Raw genomic sequence first — 20431 nt, 5'->3', positions numbered from 1 at the left:
GCCCTCCCTTGTTACTCTGATATCCATCAGCCCCTCCATTATAACCACTACCCCCTCCATTATCGGGCTGATAGCCATCGGATCCCCTGTTACTCTGTTAATAACCATTTCGTCCTCCATTGTTACTCTGATATCTATCAGTCCCTCCATTATAACCATTAACCCCTCCATTATTTGGTTGATAGCCATCAGATCTCCTGTCACTCCATTGATAACCATTCCGCCCCCCATTGTTATGCTGATATCCATCAGCCCCTCCATAATTACGTTGAGAACCATTCCCATCTGGCCCAAACCTTCCAGAACCAAGACTCTGACCCTGCTCGTCTGACTGCTTTTTATTAACTACAATATCTCTTCTTGTAACTGCAAGTTAAATATAAGTACAGAATATAAGTGAAACACTCATAAACATTTAAAGAGCGGGCATCATGTGGAGAAAAACATAATGCAACAAACTATTATAAAACTAAATAAACAGAAGGGAGTCAAACATGTTAAATCCTGTAATTCCCAATCACAATATAATGTTTCAAGAATAACTCAATATCAGAATGTTGTGATTCCCTTACACATCATCGATTCATCAACTCAGAATAACAAATCCCAAAACAAAATGCAACTTTAATTTCACAAATCAATATATAATTCCTGCACAAAATACTCTATTTTTCACAAATAATTTCAATAAATAACAAATGAAAGGCGTTTAGTGGTTCTTGGCCAGGAAAAAATCCACCTTAACATTTAGTCACTCTTTTAGGAATAAATCCCGGATACAATGAATAATACTGTTGAAGATCCATAGCCAACCCCAAAATTTGGGTCCAAGTCTTTAATTGTTGGTGTTGTATTTACCGGATTAAAAATCAATGAGATTAACAATAACAAAATACAAACTCACAAAACCAAAAACAATATTCAACCTATTCGGCACAAATATTACCCAAGTTTTTCTTTCTTTCCATTACCCATTACTTCGTTCCAATTTCTCAGCAACCAAAAGGAAAAAGAAAACTATATAAAAAAAATAAAAAAATAAAAAAGCCTAAAGTTAAATCCAGAAACAAAAAGAAAGAACAGGATCAGAAAGAAACAATCACCATGTTCAGAGAGCACAATACGCCTCGCTCTCATATCGACCATGATGTTGGTGTTGGTGTTGTTGTTGTCGATGATGGAATCAATATCCAACGTTTCTCCGCCTCCATATTGTTTTTCTTCCTCCTCTTCAATGAGCATCGAAACGTCGCCGTTGTCTTCTGCTCCATCACCCAAAAGGGCAAGCCATTAGAGAGAGAAAGAGACGGACTGACAGAGATAATAGGGGTTTTTCAGAGAGAGGGCAGAGAATCTAAAACCCTAACCCTAACCCCTAACGGAGGACTGTTCATGGTTTTGAAAAAAAAAGAGATAGATACCCAGTGAGAGAGAGCGAGAGATTGGAGCGTGAGAGAGAGAGAGAGAGAGAGAGACACAAATCAATATATAATTCCTGCACCAAATTCTCTATTTTTCACAAATAATTTCAATAAATAACAAATGAAAGGCGTTTAGTGGTTCTTGGCCAGGAAAAAATCCACCTTAACATTTAGTCACTCTTTTAGGAATAGATCCCAGATACAATGAATAATACTGTTGAAGATCCATAGCCAACCCCAAAATTTGGGTCCAAGTCTTTAATTGTTGGTGTTGTATTTACCGGATTAAAAATCAATGAGATTAACAATAACAAAATACAAACTCACAAAACCAAAAACAATATTCAACCCATTCGGCACAAATATTACCCCAGTTTTTCTTTCTTTCCATTACCCATTTCTTCGTTCCAATTTCTCAGCAACCAAAAGGAAAAAGAAAACTATATAAAAAAATAAAAAAATAAAAAAGCCTAAAAGTTAAATCCAGAAACAAAAAGAAAGAACAGGATCAGAAAGAAACAATCACCATGTTCAGAGAGCACAATACGCTTCGCTCTCATATCGACCATGATGTTGGTGTTGTCGATGATGGAATCAATATCCAACGTTTCTCCGCCTCCATATTGTTTTTTCTTCCTCCTCTTCAATGAGCATCGAAACGTCGCCGTTGTCTTCTGCTCCATCACCCAAAAGGGCAAGCCATTAGAGAGAGAAAGAGACGGACTGACAGAGATAATAGGGGTTTTTCAGAGAGAGGGCAGAGAATCTAAAACCCTAACCCTAACCCCTAACGGAGGACTGTTCATGGTTTTGAAAAAAAAAGAGATAGATACCCAGTGAGAGAGAGCGAGAGATTGGAGCGTGAGAGAGAGAGAGAGAGAGAGAGAGGGAGAAAGAGCCGTTGGAACTTGGAATGGCAGTATGGCTGTGGGCCACAAGTATTTGTACTTTATTTTTTTTTGGAAAACCCGAGTTTGTTCTTCTTACAAAAATTGTGTCATAATCAAAAAAATTTAAAAATTTTAATTTAATGATGAGTTATTTGAAATTCTTCTTTATTGTAGAACCTTCTAGAGTCTAAATATTCATTTTGTTATTTTGGAGATTAGTAATTTTTAATTTGATTTTGAAATAATAAATTATAATAATAGGTTGTTATGAATTCATGTAACAACCTATGAAGGCCTGCTAATTTTCTTATACTGAAAAATGTAGCAAAATTATTATGTCCACAATAATACTCGCTGTCATTACATGATGTAGAAGGTTAATTATAAAGATAATATGAGATTGAATTAAATGATCATATCTCAAATGCTGAATATATTAATGTAAGAGACTGGATATTTATAAGATGTTTACCTCTAATTGTGTCATTAATTAAATTGAGATGAACTTAGCAGCTTCTCAAAAAAAAAAGAGATGAACTTAGCAGTGCATGTGTGAGTTGATGTAATTTCAAGTTTTAAAGTAAATCCTTTGTGCCCACATTTATTCACTCGTGAGAATCTAGCTTGTAAATGATAAAAACATCAAATTCACATAAAATGAAATACTAATTTTTAATTTAAAGTTTTAAATATCTACTCCATCAACATATACATTTCCCTTGATTAATGCAAATGGAAAACAAACAAAAGAGAAAATCTAAAGTCTGCCTACCTCTCATTCACCACCTGACCACAATAATAAAGATTCCAAAGTTTAATCAACATTTTGTGTGATTAATCACAGAAATTCATTCAAATTTATTTTTTATTAGAGTGCGTAAGGGCATTTGCTAAGGTTAAGTTTTTTTTTCACTGAAATCAATCAATTTTTAGTTGGTGCGTCATGATTAATGTTAAAAAAAGTAGTATAAATTTCTATATTAAAAAAAAAAAAAGGCAGTATTAATAGTAAAATCACTAGAAAATTTTTAGGGGTGACTCAAAACAATTTGAGGCCTTAGGCAAAAACTTAAATGGGTATGTGTATATTTAAATACTACCTAAATAATATTTAGTTCATTGACCATCAATTTAGTTAATGTTCTGTACTATAATATTTTTAATTTAAAATTGATTGTTCTTAATTTTTTTTTTATATGACTAATTCACTTTAGCGATATTAGGGATATTTGAAAAATTTATCCGACAGATCTTACAAATTGAAGTGTCACCAACAAAAAAAATTAAATGAAATTAATTCAAACATTCATTTATTATATTGTTTAAGTGGTACCAATCTATTATTACTACGTCAAATTGTAAGTATTTTTTAGTGAAATTTGTAATTTCTTTAACATTTTTCATTTGCTTAATGATGATTCAGTTGATTTTTATTAGTATATAATTTTTTTTCGGGGGTGGGGGGGGGGGAATGCTAAAAAAAAGGTGGGGGGTGGGGGGGGGGGAAATGCTAAAAAAAATTATCTCTAAATATTGCACTATTTTTTATATAAAAAAATAGAGAATTTAAATCCTCACTGTGGGTACCATAAGAGTGCTTTCAGAACGTCCTAAGCCTACTCGGCATGCTTGGCATTCACCTAGGCATGCTTGGCAACCACCTAGGCCGTTCTCGGATGGCCTTGCAACATCCTAGGCATGCTTTGCAACATCCTAGGCATGCTTGGCATTCACCTCGGACGGTGTCCTAGGAGTCCCACATCGAAGGAAAACCCCCCTACTTGCTGCCTTATAAGTTTTGAAGCGAAGGAAGTATCGTACCATCAGTTTATAGTTATTCAGCCCTTTTATTATGGGTACCATAGGAGTGCTTCACAATGTCCTAGGCCTGCTAGGCGTGCTTGGCATTCACCTAGGCATGCTTGGCAACCACCTAGGCCGTCCTCGGATGGCCTTGCAGGTCCCACATTGAAGGAAAACTCCCCCACTTGCTACCTTATAAGTTTTGAAGCGAAGGAAGTAGTGTACCATCAGTTTGTAGTTATTCGGTACACTACTTCCTTCGCTTCAAAGCTTATAAGGCAGCAAGTGAGGGAGTTTTCCTTTGATGTGGGACTCCTAGGACACCGTCCGAGGTGAATGCCAAGCGTGCCTAGAACGTTGCAAGGCCATCCGAGGACGGCCTAGGTGGTTGCCAAGCATGCCTAGGTGAATGTCAAGCACGCCTAGCAGGCCTAGAACGTTGTGAAGCACTCTTATGGTACCCACACTCACCATCTGTAATTCTTGAAAATAAATTTGAGACACTTTGTCGTTGTCATAAACCCATATTAAATTTGCCTTCAATGTATGTGTCAAATTCAAGGAGAATTGCAGGAAACCAAAAAAAATATATATATACATTTTTTTTGGGAAAAAAAAAAAGAAAAAACTAGGAATCAACACCTAGTGATGAAACTTTGGAATCAACATCTAGGATTATTTAGAATCAGCACCATGAAAATCAAATATATCCTTGTTCAACTTTTTTTTTCTTTAGAAAGATATCCTTGTTCAACTTGGATGCATGTTTTCAGAGTGTTGAAATATAATCAACTAGATTATTTTATCGATTTGGTTTTTGTTCTTCTAAGTTACCCTTTTTTTTTGCCCTTTTGTTCAAATGAACTCAATCAAAGCATGATAATTGAACAGATTTAGGAATTGGCCATGTTAGGTGAACTCTAAATCAAGTGGCACTTTCTACCCTTGTAAGTCGAAAGAGCAAATTGGTGAGGTCGTGAATTTAAAATTCAACAACTGCACGTGTAACTTGCCAAAAAGACATGTATATAAAACCTAAAATGATGAGTTAAGATGGTAATTCATTAATTTAATGGTTTGTTAAGTACCATGTTTTCTTATTAACCAGGAGTTTGTTGTTACATCAAGCTTTCCTGCAATTTAACTTATAAGTGATCTTTTGTTTTATAGAATTCAATAGTATCCAAAGGTTATAAGTTCTTGCGCATTGATGATACCACAAAAGCCAATGACAAAGTAAAGATTGTTAATGTAAGTGTTGTACATTGGTATATAACCAAAGTAATATTTATTTACTTAAAATTTATTTATTTTTAAAGTTTCAAAAGTTGGGAAATACACTCTGTTTTAAAGTCATAAAACAGGGGAGTTTCACGCTAGCTCCCTTAGCTCTCTGAAGTTCTGAATTTAAAGTGCCTAGAGGAAATCCTTACTATTTTTTAAGATTTGCTTAAAGTCGCATCATTTCCAAAGGTGTATTGTAACTTTTGTTAGTTCTAACCAAAGTCATCTATAGCCAACGTTCATTTTGATGTTTTTGCAGTTATAATTCAAAATCATGAACATGATTTCAGCTGTGTTTCGTACACATAGTATGTAACTATCGCTGTTTTTTTTAATCTTGCCCCCTCTAAACCAAATTCCTAGATCCACCACTGCATGGGACACATGTAAAATGAAGGTTATATAGTCTTTAAGGATTGAATATTTGAATGACATGTGAAAAAGTTGTATCTTTGTTATATTACATGTGACAATAAATGTCATTTGTCACTTAACACACAAGTAAAGAATGATGCTTATCAAGAAGTTAAAATTACAGTCTTAACCTGTGAAGAAATTATTGGCTAGAAATAAATTCCTCTTCTATGACTTGAGAAGAACTACTCATAGAAAATTTGGTTGTATACTTAACGTACATCAGCTTTAAGAAGCATTTTGATACAAGATATCTTATCATGAATAATTCATTACAATTTATATTAGTGGAATCTAGAATTAATAGATCAAATATTCTTAAAATTAAATTCTAAATGTTGGCGTGCTCTAAAGATGACATAATATGGAACCATTGGGTTGCTCGATTTCAATTTTTGAACATAAATTAATATTTTTATCACACATGGCCTTCTATTATGTTACACTAGTAAGTTATCCATGGGATGCACGAATAATATTGTAATATTTTATGTAAATTTGTTTTTGGAAAATATTATACATATATTATAGTATATTTATTATAAAACTTTCTTAATAATGAATTCATCATAAAAAGTAACAATTATAAATTACACATATATATCTATTATAATTATTTTGTTTAAGTAATAAGCAATAATTAAAACAACTTTTTTTTTTGTTTGAGAATAATTAAAACAACTTTGGAGTAATATTATATAATAAAAGTTGATAAAAGCATATTAATTCATTCTATATTATTGATTTTTATTATGTAATGTAATAAAAAGCTTCATTATAGTTTTTTTTTTTTTTTTCAATGCTTTGTTATTGCAGTATGGTGACACTTGTTGTCATCATTAATTTCTCCATCTTCAATGTTTGAAGTTTAATTTGTCCATATTTGTTCAATTTTTGAGTTTTCATCATTTTTTCATTTTGTTACATCATTTGTGTTAATCACTAATGAATTGGCACCGAGAGATTCTTAATTAGATCTAACAAAGTTTGGACTTTTTCTTTAAGATTTTTCGTAGGCATTTGCATTTATATTAAATTTCAATGATGTGACAGTTTTTTGTAAATGTTTTTATTTTTTATTTTTGTTAATTTTGGAATAGTGCAACAAAAAAATTACTATAGCATATTGGATTATGTATATATATATATATNGCAATTTTCATAAGAGGATTTATCTTTAAATAATATGAAGACAATAGTAAAGATAAAATGCATTGAATGAGATCCTACGAAACAGGTTTGTTAATCATTTCAATTTATACTCATCATTTTCATTAAAAAATAATAATGCATCATATTATTTATATTAAAAAAATAATACATATTAATTTCAAAATTCATTGCAAGATGTGAACTATTAGGGTATTGCAACAATAAGTAACATTGATATAACAATGGGTTGGTATTGCATTTTGTGCGTACTTTGTGAAAGGAATGTCAAACCACAAGCAACATTATTTTGGTGTGCAAAATGTGGAACAAGAACAAATTTTTCTATCCTAAAGTTAGAGGCACTCACATTAACTACATACTCTCCAAAAATTTATAATATATTTATCTCACTATAACTACCACACACACACACACACACACACACACACTTGCAAATCCTAAATAAATCTACAAGAGATCTTGTTGAAAAATAAACCGAGGTACAACTTATTTAAATTAATGTAAAACTATTGATATTGGAGAAGGAATTCCACGTGATTTGGAAAAAAAAAAAAAGGAAAAAAATGGATGTAAGGTCTGTTTTTGTAGCCCAAGCCCAAAGGGTTTGGATTATGAGCCCAACAAACCCAGAACAATGAATTTGTAGAGAGTGGATGAAAGAGCTGGGCTGGTTGTGAATTAAACGATAGTTAACGATGGTAGTTAAGAATGAATTAACATAAATCATGCTTGAAAAGTTTAACACGTGAATGTCCAAAGAGGCGTTTTATTTACTGGAAAGTCATTACAACTCTTAGTGCTACAGTAAAGATATTTTTTTGCCCTTTTTCCTCCCCCAACTACTAGAGGTCTCTCCTCTTTATATAGTCCATTCTCCCATCATCTTTATCGTCCACTTGTACTTCATCTAGGCGTCCACTTGAGTTATGTCCATCAGACACATTTTTCAGCTCTCTGTGAGTGGTGGTACTGAAATTACACTTTTAGGGGTTTTCTCTACATAAATGCACCAGAAAAGTTGCTGCAGTGCATTAAATATGGTGGTAGCAGTTTTTCCTTGAGATATTTCTTCATTTTATCATTCCTAGACATGCCAGAAGCTTATCCCTATCGTTGGGGTTGCTAGGAATGTTATTCGGACTTTCCACACGCTTGTTTGACCAAGACTATTTGTATCCGAGGAGTGAGACCTCTTCGGATCATGGCGACCTCTTCGGATTGTACTCTCCCTCCATTTCCGGGTTTCTTTCTTTTAGATGGACACTACCACAACCAGTTTCTCTCTTCGGACACATAGTAATCTTCAAACAGGGCTCCAGGCCCAATGCGTAGGTTTGGGCTTTTACCCCCACAATGGATTTTCCTACTACTCATTTGAATTAATTCAATCTAAAGTAAGGTTTTGAAAATTACAAGTTGCTAAGATTTTTTATGCATCTTCAAATGACAAAAAGGTATAAAAGAAAAATATATATATATATATACATAATCCAATATGCTATAGTAATTTTTTTGTTGCACTATTCCAAAATTAACAAAAATAAAAAGTAAAAACATTTACAAAAAACTGTCACATCATTGAAATTTAATATAAATGCAAATGCCTACGAAAAATCTTAAAGAAAAAGTCCAAACTTTGTTAGATCTAATTAAGAATCTCTCGGTGCCAATTCATTAGTGATTAACACAAATGATGTAACAAAATGAAAAAATGATAAAACTCAAAAATTGAACAAATATGGACAGAATTAAACTTCAAACATTGAAGATGGAGAAATTAATGATGACAACAAGTGTCACCATACCGCAATAACAAAGCATTGAAAAAAAAAAAAAACTATAATGAAGCTTTTTATTACATTACATAATAAAAATCAATAATATAGAATGAATTAATATGCTTTTATCAACTTTTATTATATAATATTACTCGAATTTTTTTTTTTTTTTTTTCAAATCATTATTAGGTGGGTCTCCCACATGATTTCCTATAGCAATAGAATCGGCTTTTTGTGCACAACTACGCCTACTGTCTTCTTTTGTTAGGGAGGGTGTAATGATATATGTACTATATTAACATCGAAAATTTTTGGAAGTTCAAGGGGGTACCTGCCTCCTCTCACCCCCCCTCCCCCCTCTGCCCTTGTGTGAGGGAGGAAGAAGAGAGTTTGTAAGAGAGCAAAAGTTTTTGCTTTGGTTTACACGTAGGAATGGTCAAACTTTGGTCATAATATGAAAGGTAATAACTGGACTTGAGTTTTTTATAAGGTTTTGTCTAGTTTTAAAAGGTAGTCTATTTTGTATTGAATAACTTTTGGTTTAATTGGTGTAATAGTCAAGAACGGCTCATATTTGATATACTAGTAAAAAGAAGTTACTATGATGTATTGGGTAACAATAAAAAATACTTAATAAAAAAGAGGTAAAAAATTCTAAATTTATAATATAGTAAAAATAAGTTACTATGACAACAGTAAAAAAAAAAATTAATGAAAAGAGGTAAAAAATGATAAATGCAACATTAGAGTGCCACGTGGCATGGCCTTGCGCACTCTCACATGAGATCTTTGGTTATATATATATATATATATACTAGCCTCTGAGCACGTGCGTGAAGGCTCTTCTATTTTTTGGGTAAAAATTAATAATTTGCATTTATTATAATTTGGGATTTCTACTTTTTCCAATTAAAAAAAAAAAATTGAATACGAAGGATGAGTTTTGTAGATTGGAGGAGTTTTAAAGCTAACAAAAGAGTGATCCTATTTTATAAGGAGTTAGAGAGTAGAAATAGGAATTTAAATTAACGTAAAAGTAGAAGTTTATTAGAAGTAGGAAGACATCTCAACGTAGAAGTAGAAATTTATTATTTTTGTCAATTTACTATTTTAACCCAATTTTTAAGTTTTAAGTAGGGGTATTTTTGGCAGTAAAAAAAGTAATAACTAACTTTCTTTTGCCAATTTACTATTTTAACCCCATTTTTAAGTTGTTGGTTAATTAATTTAGGAGTATTTTTGACAGGAAAAAAGAACAATAATTAACTTTCTGAATCCTCTTAATATATACAGATATATATATATATTCTTCCTATCAGCTCACACCTATTGTTATACTTATTTTTACAAAGAAGGAGATGATTAATGCTGATGTGTCAAATTTAAGCTAGCTTTATTTATGACATGTGAGTAGTTTTTTTTTTCTTTTTTTTTTTAATACAAAATTGAAATTCTACTTTAACCTAATCTGAGTATATAAGTGTGTGAAATTCTCTCTTGAAGACTTGAACCGCAACCCTTATCTCCCACACCCTACAAGCATTTATATTTATGGGTTAACTATTGCGCTAAGACATAACTCTTGTAAACCCAAATGTAACTAGCATTCGTAACATATCAAAGCTTAAAGCCATTTAGTTTTGGTTTGGACAAGTGGCCCTGACTCCCAATTGACTAAAGGCTTAGTAAGGTATGAGTTTATTCGTCAAACCCATATCAAACTTATTACCAAGCCCTTAAATGTTTTGTATTTTCACGAGCATTTTTGTGATTCTTTTTTTTCTTTAAACTAAGAACGAGCTATTTATGAATGACTTAGTTCATTTTATAGCCCCAATCAATCGTAAGTGGACAGTTAGGTAGTCATGGGAAGTGGTGAGGGTGGCGTTGGAACTTGGTTTCCACCTCCGCGATGGTTCCCGGCCGCGGTGTTTTCCCGTGGCATGACCAATCTGGTACGGGGCGGGGTTTCCCGTGAGCTATGTTAAGACTCGGGGAGGGGTTTCTCCGAGAAGCAATGAAGAGGCAAAGCTTGGGCCCGTGGCAGGCGTGACTCGGGGGTGGGCCGCTTGGCAAAGGGAGATGGGCCTCACGGGCCATATACCCAGGTCGATGTTCGAGGCCCACTACGGGTCGTGGTGTGGGGGCCGTACAACTTAATAAAAAAGAGGTAAAAAATTCTAAATTTATAATATAGTAAAAATAAGTTACTATGATAACAGTAAAAAAAAAATTAATGAAAAGAGGTAAAAAATGATAAATGCAACATTAGAGTGCCACGTGGCATGGCCTTGCGCACTCTCACATGAGATCTTTGCTTATATATATATATATATATATACATATATATATATACTAGCCTCTAAGCACGTGCGTGAAGGCTCTTCTATTTTTTGGGTAAAAATTAATAATTTGCATTTATTATAATTTGGGATTTCTACTTTTTCCAATAATAATAAAAAAAAAAGAATACGAAGGATAAGTTTTGTAGATTGGAGGAGTTTTAAAGTTAACAAAAGAGTGATCCTATTTTATAGGGAGTTAGAGAGTAGAAATAGGAATTTAAATTAACGTAAAAGTAGAAGTTTATTAGAAGTAGGAAGACATCTCAACGTATAAGTAGGAATTTATTATTTTTGTCAATTTACTATTTTAACCCAATTATTAAGTTTTAGGTAGGGGTATTTTTGGCAGTAAAAAAAGTAATAACTAACTTTCTTTTGCCAATTTACTATTTTAACCCCATTTTTAAGTTGTTGGTTAATTAATTTAGGAGTATTTTTGACAGGAAAAAGAACAATAATTAACTTTCTGAATCCTCTTAATATATGCAGATATATATATATATATTCTTCCTATCAGCTCACACCTATTGTTATACTTATTTTTGCAAAGAAGGAGATGATTAATGCTGATGTGTCAAATTTAAGCTAGCTTTATTTATGATATGTGAGTAGTTTTTTTTTTCTTTTTTCTTTTTATACAAAATTGAAATTCTACTTTAACCTAATTTGAGTATATAAGTGTGTGAGATTCTCTTTTGAAGACTTGAACCACAACCCTTATCTCCCACACCCTACAAGCATTTATATTTATGGGTTAACTATTGAGCTAAGACATAACTCTTGTAAACCCAAATGTAACTAGCATTCATAACATATCAAAGCTTAAAGCCATTTAGTTTTGGTTTGGACAAGTGGCCCTGACTCCCAATTGACTAAAGGCTTAGTAAGGTATGAGTTTATTCGTCAAACCCATATCAAACTTATTACCAAGCCCTTAAATGTTTTGTATTTTCACGAGCATTTTTGTGATTCTTTTTTTTCTTTAAACTAAGAACGAGCTATTTATGAATGACTTAGTTCATTTTATAGCCCCAATGAAATGAGTATATAGTTTTTTTTTTCTTTTTTTTTTTAATACAAAATTGAAATTCTACTTTAACCTAATCTGAGTATATAAGTGTGTGAAATTCTCTCTTGAAGACTTGAACCGCAACCCTTATCTCCCACACCCTACAAGCATTTATATTTATGGGTTAACTATTGCGCTAAGACATAACTCTTGTAAACCCAAATGTAACTAGCATTCGTAACATATCAAAGCTTAAAGCCATTTAGTTTTGGTTTGGACAAGTGGCCCTGACTCCCAATTGACTAAAGGCTTAGTAAGGTATGAGTTTATTCGTCAAACCCATATCAAACTTATTACCAAGCCCTTAAATGTTTTGTATTTTCACGAGCATTTTTGTGATTCTTTTTTTTCTTTAAACTAAGAACGAGCTATTTATGAATGACTTAGTTCATTTTATAGCCCCAATGAAATGAGTATTTTTCAAACATGAATATTATCAAAACAGATTTTTGGGTTTAGACCCCTATCAAGACATTGTATTTAATCAGTTTTAAGGTCAACTTCATAATTTGGTTAATTATGGATGCCTTAGGTTAAACAAACAGTTATTAATATCATGCAAGTGTGGAAATATAAATGAGACAAGATATAATGATCTAGGATATTAATGAAACAAAATAGTTTCATAACTTGAGGCAACCAATCCCATAAGGAACAAATCCACTATCAAATAGAAGTTCACAGATTGAATAAACTCAATTTTCGTAAACTTAACTATAGTTACCCAATTGAGCTTTGGGATCCATAGAAGTCTCTGATATGAATGTCTTTCAAATGTGAACCTCCAATCCACGACTCCAAGACCACCTTTGAAGGTTTTCTTCAACATAGACCTCCAATTCATGACTTCAAGATCACACTTGAAGGTTTAGATCTAGCACTTTTGATGACTAATATGCGGGAACTTTAAATCTATCAATTCAAATTATATGTAGATTGATTTCCAGTAGTGACTTTAAAAGGAGAAGGTACAAAACCTTTTTGATCTCAAATGAGTAGCTCCAAAGTCTTCTTAAAACATATCTTATGGTTTCCTTTATTTACAAAGTGAAATAAATCTAAAACCCTAATTACTTGATGGGTTGGCGGGCTGAAAATCCGAATCTGCATAATCACACTTTGATCGATCAAAATTGTTAATTCCTGAATACCTTGAAACAATCGAATTCATGTTCTTGCACACTGAATACCAAAAGCTTGAGCACTTGTCTAGAAATTCCCATAGACTCTAAAGAGTATAACAAGACAAGTTTTTATTTATGTGTTTGCCAATATAAATCTAGAAATTCAAATCCTAACAAAATTGTTGCAACAAAATGGAAAATGATATTCTAACGGAATATTTGATTTTGTATATTGAAAGTGAAATTGTTGTGAAATTTAGTACAAAATCAATCATAAATTATTTACAGGATTTAAGAGAAGGTTGATTTTCATTTGGATATATCATAAATGATTGAGTTAAAATGTATCAAGAAAATTTTATTCCTTTTATTTTGTTTATATTTTGTTACGGAGAAAGTTATCCTCCAAATCGGATTGGAGAAATCTCTTTTAACTTAACATGTGGTGGTTTAAAAAACCATCAATGTATATTAAATCACATTTTAATTAAATAATTAAATTTGTCACTTGACTATATTAAATAGGTCTTGTAACTAGAAGTACACATGGATGATTTGTAGAGTTGCTATGTAGTGGGTTGGAGGAACTTGCCTCCAAACTAGTTGTGAGAAAAATTCTGCCATTTTTTAAGGACAAAAGGGGTAATTACACTAAACCCACTTGTGGTTTGGGAGAAAATCAATTTGCTTACCCGTGGTTTGAAAAGTGTCACTTAACCCACCTGTGGTATGTTCCGTTTATTTTCCGTAACCCACATCTATTAAAATCAAGGGTAAATAGGTATTTTTGTTCAAATTTTATATCTCTTTCCTTCCAAAATAAAAAATAGCAAAAAATGCAAGAAAAACAAGGTCAAAAGGGAGGGTTTTGGGAGAAACAAGGTGTTGCATAATACTCTAGCATCACCACCCGTCCGATTCCTCGTGCAATCTTGATCGGAATCTTCACCAAAAACATAGAAGGAAGAAGAAACAAGGACAGCTACAGCTCCACCAGCTGTAGTATTACCGATCGTCGTTGTTGTTGTTGTAGCTGATTCGAACCCATCAACCCACATCAACCCTTGAGCTCTTTTGGACAACAAATAATCCGGAGCATCTGGACCGTTGAACCCATTGTAAATCCCAACGAAAACCCACCCATGCTCCTCCGAAACGACGACGTGTACTTGATCCTCCCCTGCTTTCCCTTGAGCCCACTGTAGATTCTGACTCTCCAATGACTCATCATCTTCCAAACTACCATCACTGCTCAAGAAATTAATGCTATTCATCATCAAATTCTCATTGTGCTGTTGCTTTTCATTATAATTCCAATCTAGGTCTTTCAGTCCACCGCCTTTGATCGGAGCTACAATTGAGTTTTGCTGCCCACCACCGATTCGTGAAATAAGGGTCTTCGATATCGCTCTCTGTAAAACCCGTATGAGTTTCCCTTTCCTCGATCTGGGCATGAATGGCCCAGACTCGAACCCGAGTCCAAACCCACCATCGTGAGAGAAGCTTCTTTGGAAGTTGATTAAAACCCTCCCTTTTTGATCTTTTTTCTCTTGCATTTTTGGTTTTGGGAGGAAAGAGACATAAAATTTGAGCAAAAATATCTATTTACCCTTGATTTTAATAAATGTGAGTTACGGAAAACAAACGAAACATTCCACCGATGGGTTAAGTGACACTTTTCAAACCACGGGTAGGCAAAGTGATTTTCGCCTAAACCACAAGTGAGTTATTTGTAATTATCTCAAGACAAAATTTGGCTCCAAACACCAATAGGAAGATAATATTTGTCTTTGTCACTCACTTAACCCAAATAATTAAGTGATCATGTGCATTGCACCTAACAATGACAAATGTCATCTTCCTATTGGTGCCTGGAGCTAAATCCTTTCCTTTTGTTAATTCTAAATAGATACTTTATTTTTTCCTAGTAAAAGATAATAACTTTGTGAATCCTAAATTTTAGTATATTTCTTATTTTTGATTGACCAAATAATTTTGGTTCATTTTTAATTTGGTCCGTAAAGATAAAACCTTGGTTCGGTAGATGTTGGTTTAACATGCTAAGAATTGCAAGTCACCACCTATGGCCAAAGCAGATTTGGCCAAGTTTGATCATTTCAAATAACAGAACAGAATGCTCCAGGATATCAAGCACATTGGCCAAATTGCGGTCAAAATTCACATTGAGCAGAACATGAATAGTTATTTCAGATTTTACTGATGCATTGATTTTTGAGAAAGAAAGTTTGCAAGCAGCATTAATTGTTATCTTTATTATTTAACTATTTTGGTTAAAAATGGAGGGCTAGTTGATGCAATTGGAACTGTTCAAATTATACTAGGCCTGACAGAACTCCAAGGTATTAATGATAATACCAGTTTTTCATATCAAAATCAAATAAGATCAACCACGAAAAGTCACAAAGGTGGAATCTTCTACCACGCTATTTAACAATCATTTTACTATCTAAGCCAAGAGAACCAAAACCTGCATATCTACAATGGGGCAACGGAAATTGCAGGCAATATTGGTAGATACAATTCAAGCATAGAGATTCTGCAGGTTCAGAAACCTGCAGCCAAAACTCTCAACACATACACATCCTTATTCAGCCAATATTTCCTAATAACTAGTACAGAAACTTTGAGCACTACCTGGGGCCAGAAAGCTGCTGTGAAGAGATGTAAGACATTGGGTTATATGAAACACCTGCAGCACTATTAGAAGTAGCATTTATATCCGGATACAACCCCAAGTCCTTCTGCTCATTGGACCCTTCCATTCTTGACTCCTCGATGAATCTCTGGCCACAGAACCGCAAGAAATTTAGTGACTCGGACCTCGGCTCACCCAAAGACAACCCACCTTCCAACATGCCAACAACGTGAGCCATAGAAGGCCGCAGCGCTGGATCTTCATGCACACAACACAAGGCAATCCGCACTAGCTTCTCAACCTCTTCACTTGTCACTCGTCCCTCTAACCTTGGGTCTGCCAGTTCCAAGTACCTTCTCTGCTGGTGCATTTCTAGCGCAAATAGAGGGAAATATATTAGTCTGTGTTCCGAAACGGAAGGGCATGAGGATGAGGCATTTCCTTCACTGCTACTAGTTTTTGTGCTATGGCTCCATGTTTGTATTGAGCAATTTTTTCTTCCCCTCACAATCTCTAGTAAAACCAACCCATAACTATATACATCAGCCTTGTCGGAAATTGTGGAACTCATTATCCACTCAGGTGCAAGATAGCCTCGAGTTCCTCTCATTGTTGTAAATAGAAAAGATTGTTCAGGATTTAGCAGCTTCGACAGCCCAAAATCTGAGATTTTCACTTGTAAATTGTCGTTCAAGAGAATGTTTTCTGGCTTCACATCGCAGTGGATGATTCTGTGCTCACATTCACTATGCAAGTAAGCAAGCCCCCTTGCTGTTCCAATGGCTATTTCCAATCTCTCTTGCCATTCTAGAACAGGACCATTACCGAAGAGTGTACTGCCCAACGAACCTCTGTTCATATACTCGAGAACAAGAAAGCGCTGCCTCCCTTGTGCGCAAAAACCTTTCAATCTAACCAAATTGACATGGTGGATGTTCCCAATTATTGAAATCTCAGTAAAAAATTCTTTTTTCCCTTGGATTCCCAAACTAGTAATCTTCTTAACCGCCACAACAGTTTTGTCTGACAGAGTTCCTCTGTATACAGTACCAAACCCACCACTGCCAATCTGAGTCCTGAAGTTCTCAGTAGCAGCTGCAAGCTCTTCATAAGCAAACCTTCTCGGTAAGCCTGGGATAGAGATCATCTCTAGCTCTGCAGACGATGACGAGTTACTCCGGCCTAGTCTTACAGTTTTGGTTTTAGAAAGCCGCTTTTTCCTTAACCAAAGGATTGCAATGATTACAAACACTACTAGTATTAAGAACCCTGTTAAAGGTAATAGTACCAAAGCAGCGACTGGTAAGTTTTGTTTCTGATTTATGTTAGAAGAACCAACCAAAACTTTAATATAACCCAAACGGTCCTTATTGTTGTCTGCCAAAATGAAAGAACCTAAATGGTTTTCAAGAAGATAACAAGAACCAGAAGAAACTTCATGGAAAAAGCCCAAACAAAAACAATTTTGAGAGCATAAATCTTGGCAAACCGACCACGTTACATTATTTTTCACGGGTTCCTCGAAATTATCAGCAAAATAGTCTATACCGGGGCCGAACTTTAGGTAGGAAATCGAGGAATTCAATTGACTGCCATTTCTAGCTGCAGTACAAGCTGAAGGCAGAGAAAGCGAACGATTCACTGGCATGCAATCACCATTGTTTTGATTACTGAATTCTGGTAAACAAGAACAAATTTTACCCAGAGGCTTTCTTCTGCACAATCCAATTTCTTTGCAACTGAGAGGAAGATCACAATCCTCAAATGGTCCTGCAAATTCTGTCTCCCATTTTTTATCGCTCCGAGTCGGAGGTCTGACGATGATAAATTTGCCATCGGGACCCAACTTACCACTCCTGAAACTTGATGACCCATCATATAAAGCTACTTGAACAACCGTGGAATTATCACTTGCTAGCAAATACAAACCTGTACCATTCATCACCATCAACGATACGGCCTTGTTAGAGTTCCTGACAGCCTTTGGATCCATGGACAATTCCCAATAATTCATCTTATTCCATTGCAGCACCACATCCCTGTCAGTAACTTCAAGTCGATAATCACCCAGCGACATGTCCTCGTCGAAAATCACAGAGCTTTGCAATGATTTTCCAATAGGAATTCTCTGTCCCATGACAATAGTGTCCGTCGGATAAGCAAAACTCTCCCACAACGTATTGTTTCCTGCATCAACTAAAACGAGATTTCCCGTCTCTGAAAGCTGCATAGCAGAAATATCAGAATGGAATTGCGGGGTTGCCCAGAGTGGTTGACCAGTTTGGTTTGTGACTCTGAGGCCGCTGGAAGTCAGTGACAACTTGTCAGAGCTTGACATGGGTGTGTTGCGGTTGGCTGACCAGATTATGGTGTCGGTGGCACTGTGGACGATAGAGAAGTAATATTTTGAGGAGGGTGGTTTGGCATAAATTGTGGCTTTGAAAGTACCATTTTGAGAGCGTAAGAAAGCTCCTCTGGTGTCGGTGAATTGGAAGTGTGAGGCTGTGAAATCGGGGCTGATTGAGTGCGTGGAAATGGAGGCTGAGAAAGTAAGACTTGGACGGAAAACGCAGCATATAAAGAAGATGAATGAGAATGAGAAGCAACCCATGCATGCAGAGCAAAAAGGGTAGAAAAAAAATTGGAGTTGATTTCAAGCAGAATGATGATGATGATGATTGTTATGGTGGAGGTAGAAGAGGTGGGTGTTTTTGGTCTGCGCCTCCATCATTTGGATGGTTGTGTCATATTATCAAGCACAGACTTACTTTTTTGTGAGATAAATGCATTGACTGAAAGAATCACAAGTTCACATCTGTGATTTTTTCTGGCACTAGAATTTTTGGCCTAGGTGTAGTATAATTTTTTAACAATTTTTAAATAATATTATATGTCATTTTTTACATATTTTTTTATCCAAATATATTTCTACCTCCTTTGTGTTAGAGTTTTGTGGTCAGAGTTATTTTCATTCTTTTTTCTGTTTTAATATTTTGCCTTGACTAATAAAATTGAAGAATAATAAGGGGGCAGGTGAGGTAACCAGTCAGGCCTATAACAGGAGAGTTGATAATGAGAGTACGATCTGAGATTTGAGTTCATCGACAAGATATATAGTTGGAGAATGTTAACCAGCACTGCTTGGTGCTGGTTAAGTGCAGAAAAGACAAAAAAAAATTGTCAGAAAAAATAAAAAAAATCTGTAATTGTACCTACAAAACTGAAAAAGTAACATGAATTAGAAAAAGAAACAAAAATTGTGTCAGAAAGAGGTGTGCTTAACGGGCACCGCACGGTGCCCGTTAACACAACCCTAGTTTAAATTGCCTATGTCTTCTTTATAATAAAAGCGGCCATGTCGTACAGTACTCTTCAGTCTTCACTATACATTTTGGTTTCGTGAGTCAGCCTTTTTTGTTTTTTTTTTTTTTTTCCAACAGTAGTTACATTTCCGTACGGCACTTAGTTACCGGTTTTTTTTTTATTCCGTACGTTATATATATATATAGTGTTATACTGATACAAAAATTTTTACAATATTTTTATAATTATTGAGATGTTAATTTTTTATAAGTCAAAATAAAATAATAAAATATAAAACTATGACCAACCACAACTGCGTAAATACGCGTATATTACTTTTACATTGTACATTTGTTTTAGTGAGCCAATGTCTTTTTTTTTAAGTTTTGAACAGTAGCTATAGTACCAAGCGGCACCGTAGCTACATTTTTTTTAGTCTTTCGTTTGTACTTTTTTTTTTCCTTTTATATATATTCTTATATCAACAAAAATTGGCAAACGTTGTAAAAATAGAGGTATTGTGAAAACGCTGTAATATTTTGTTGTATTCATAGATTTTTTTTTTGTTGGTTTAGTCAAATTTAGTAATCTATATATAAAAAGAGTAAACTAAAAAAGTTATCATAGGTTCGCTACAATAGTTTTGACTTGTTCAATTTTTATTGTTTTGCGGGCTTTTTTATTTTTTATTTTTATTTTTTTTTGTAAATGCGTAAAGCAGCAATAGATTTGCTATATTATTTTTGGTTTGTCCAATTCACACTGTTTTACATTCATAAAAAATTATAGGTAATAATTTGTTTTTGGTTCTAATTTAACCTTACTAATGAAATTACTTTTTTGTCCACCAATAACAACCTATAACAACCTACTACTTATGATTTGTTATGAAAATATCATGGACATAGCATTTTTTTTTTTTTTGGATAATATCCACTCACTAAAAACTTCTAAGAATTATAACGAATATCACCATCTTCCGACAATAAACAACTGAGTTTTGCTAAGAAGATAAAAAATATAAATAAAAAAAGATAACAAAAGGCATGTGTTATCGAATTTTCCATTAGACGAATTTTAAGTTTAAAAATTTAAACAAACAACTTATATAAAAATTAAAAATATAACTATCAATTCTATTACTTTCCAAAAAATTAATTACAATCAAATC

The 20431-nt window shown here is 33.9% G+C and overlaps 2 protein-coding genes across 3 annotated transcripts; both read right to left on the bottom strand.

The window, feature by feature from the left end:
* Positions 1-6: 6 nt before the first annotated feature.
* LOC112023359 (uncharacterized) lies at positions 7-2316 on the bottom strand. 2 transcript variants are annotated; one of them, XM_065775209.1, is made up of 2 exons: positions 1948-2316; positions 7-366 (listed from the first exon to the last, which is right to left on the bottom strand). In XM_065775209.1, the coding sequence occupies exons 1-2, from the start codon at positions 2102-2104 to the stop codon at positions 98-100; spliced, it is 426 nt and encodes a 141-aa protein (XP_065631281.1). In that variant the 5' UTR covers positions 2105-2316; the 3' UTR covers positions 7-97. The 2 variants fall into 2 exon arrangements, with proteins under 2 accessions (XP_065631281.1, XP_023911738.2); XM_024055970.2 differs by lacking the exon at positions 1948-2316 and adding an exon at positions 1104-1447.
* Positions 2317-15651: 13335 nt separating this feature from the next.
* LOC136068028 (G-type lectin S-receptor-like serine/threonine-protein kinase At5g35370) lies at positions 15652-18746 on the bottom strand. Its single transcript, XM_065774650.1, has one exon. It carries the CDS (start codon positions 18566-18568, stop codon positions 15953-15955), a length of 2616 nt encoding a protein of 871 aa, XP_065630722.1. The 5' UTR covers positions 18569-18746; the 3' UTR covers positions 15652-15952.
* Positions 18747-20431: the final 1685 nt, after the last annotated feature.

The sequence above is a fragment of the Quercus suber genome, unplaced genomic scaffold (assembly GCF_002906115.3).
Source record: "Quercus suber isolate HL8 unplaced genomic scaffold, Cork oak 2.0 scaffold_7, whole genome shotgun sequence".
In the NCBI taxonomy this organism is placed as follows: Eukaryota; Viridiplantae; Streptophyta; class Magnoliopsida; order Fagales; family Fagaceae; genus Quercus; species Quercus suber.
The sequence above is the reverse complement of the archived record's forward strand: the minus strand, read 5'-3'. Positions and strand labels throughout refer to the sequence as shown.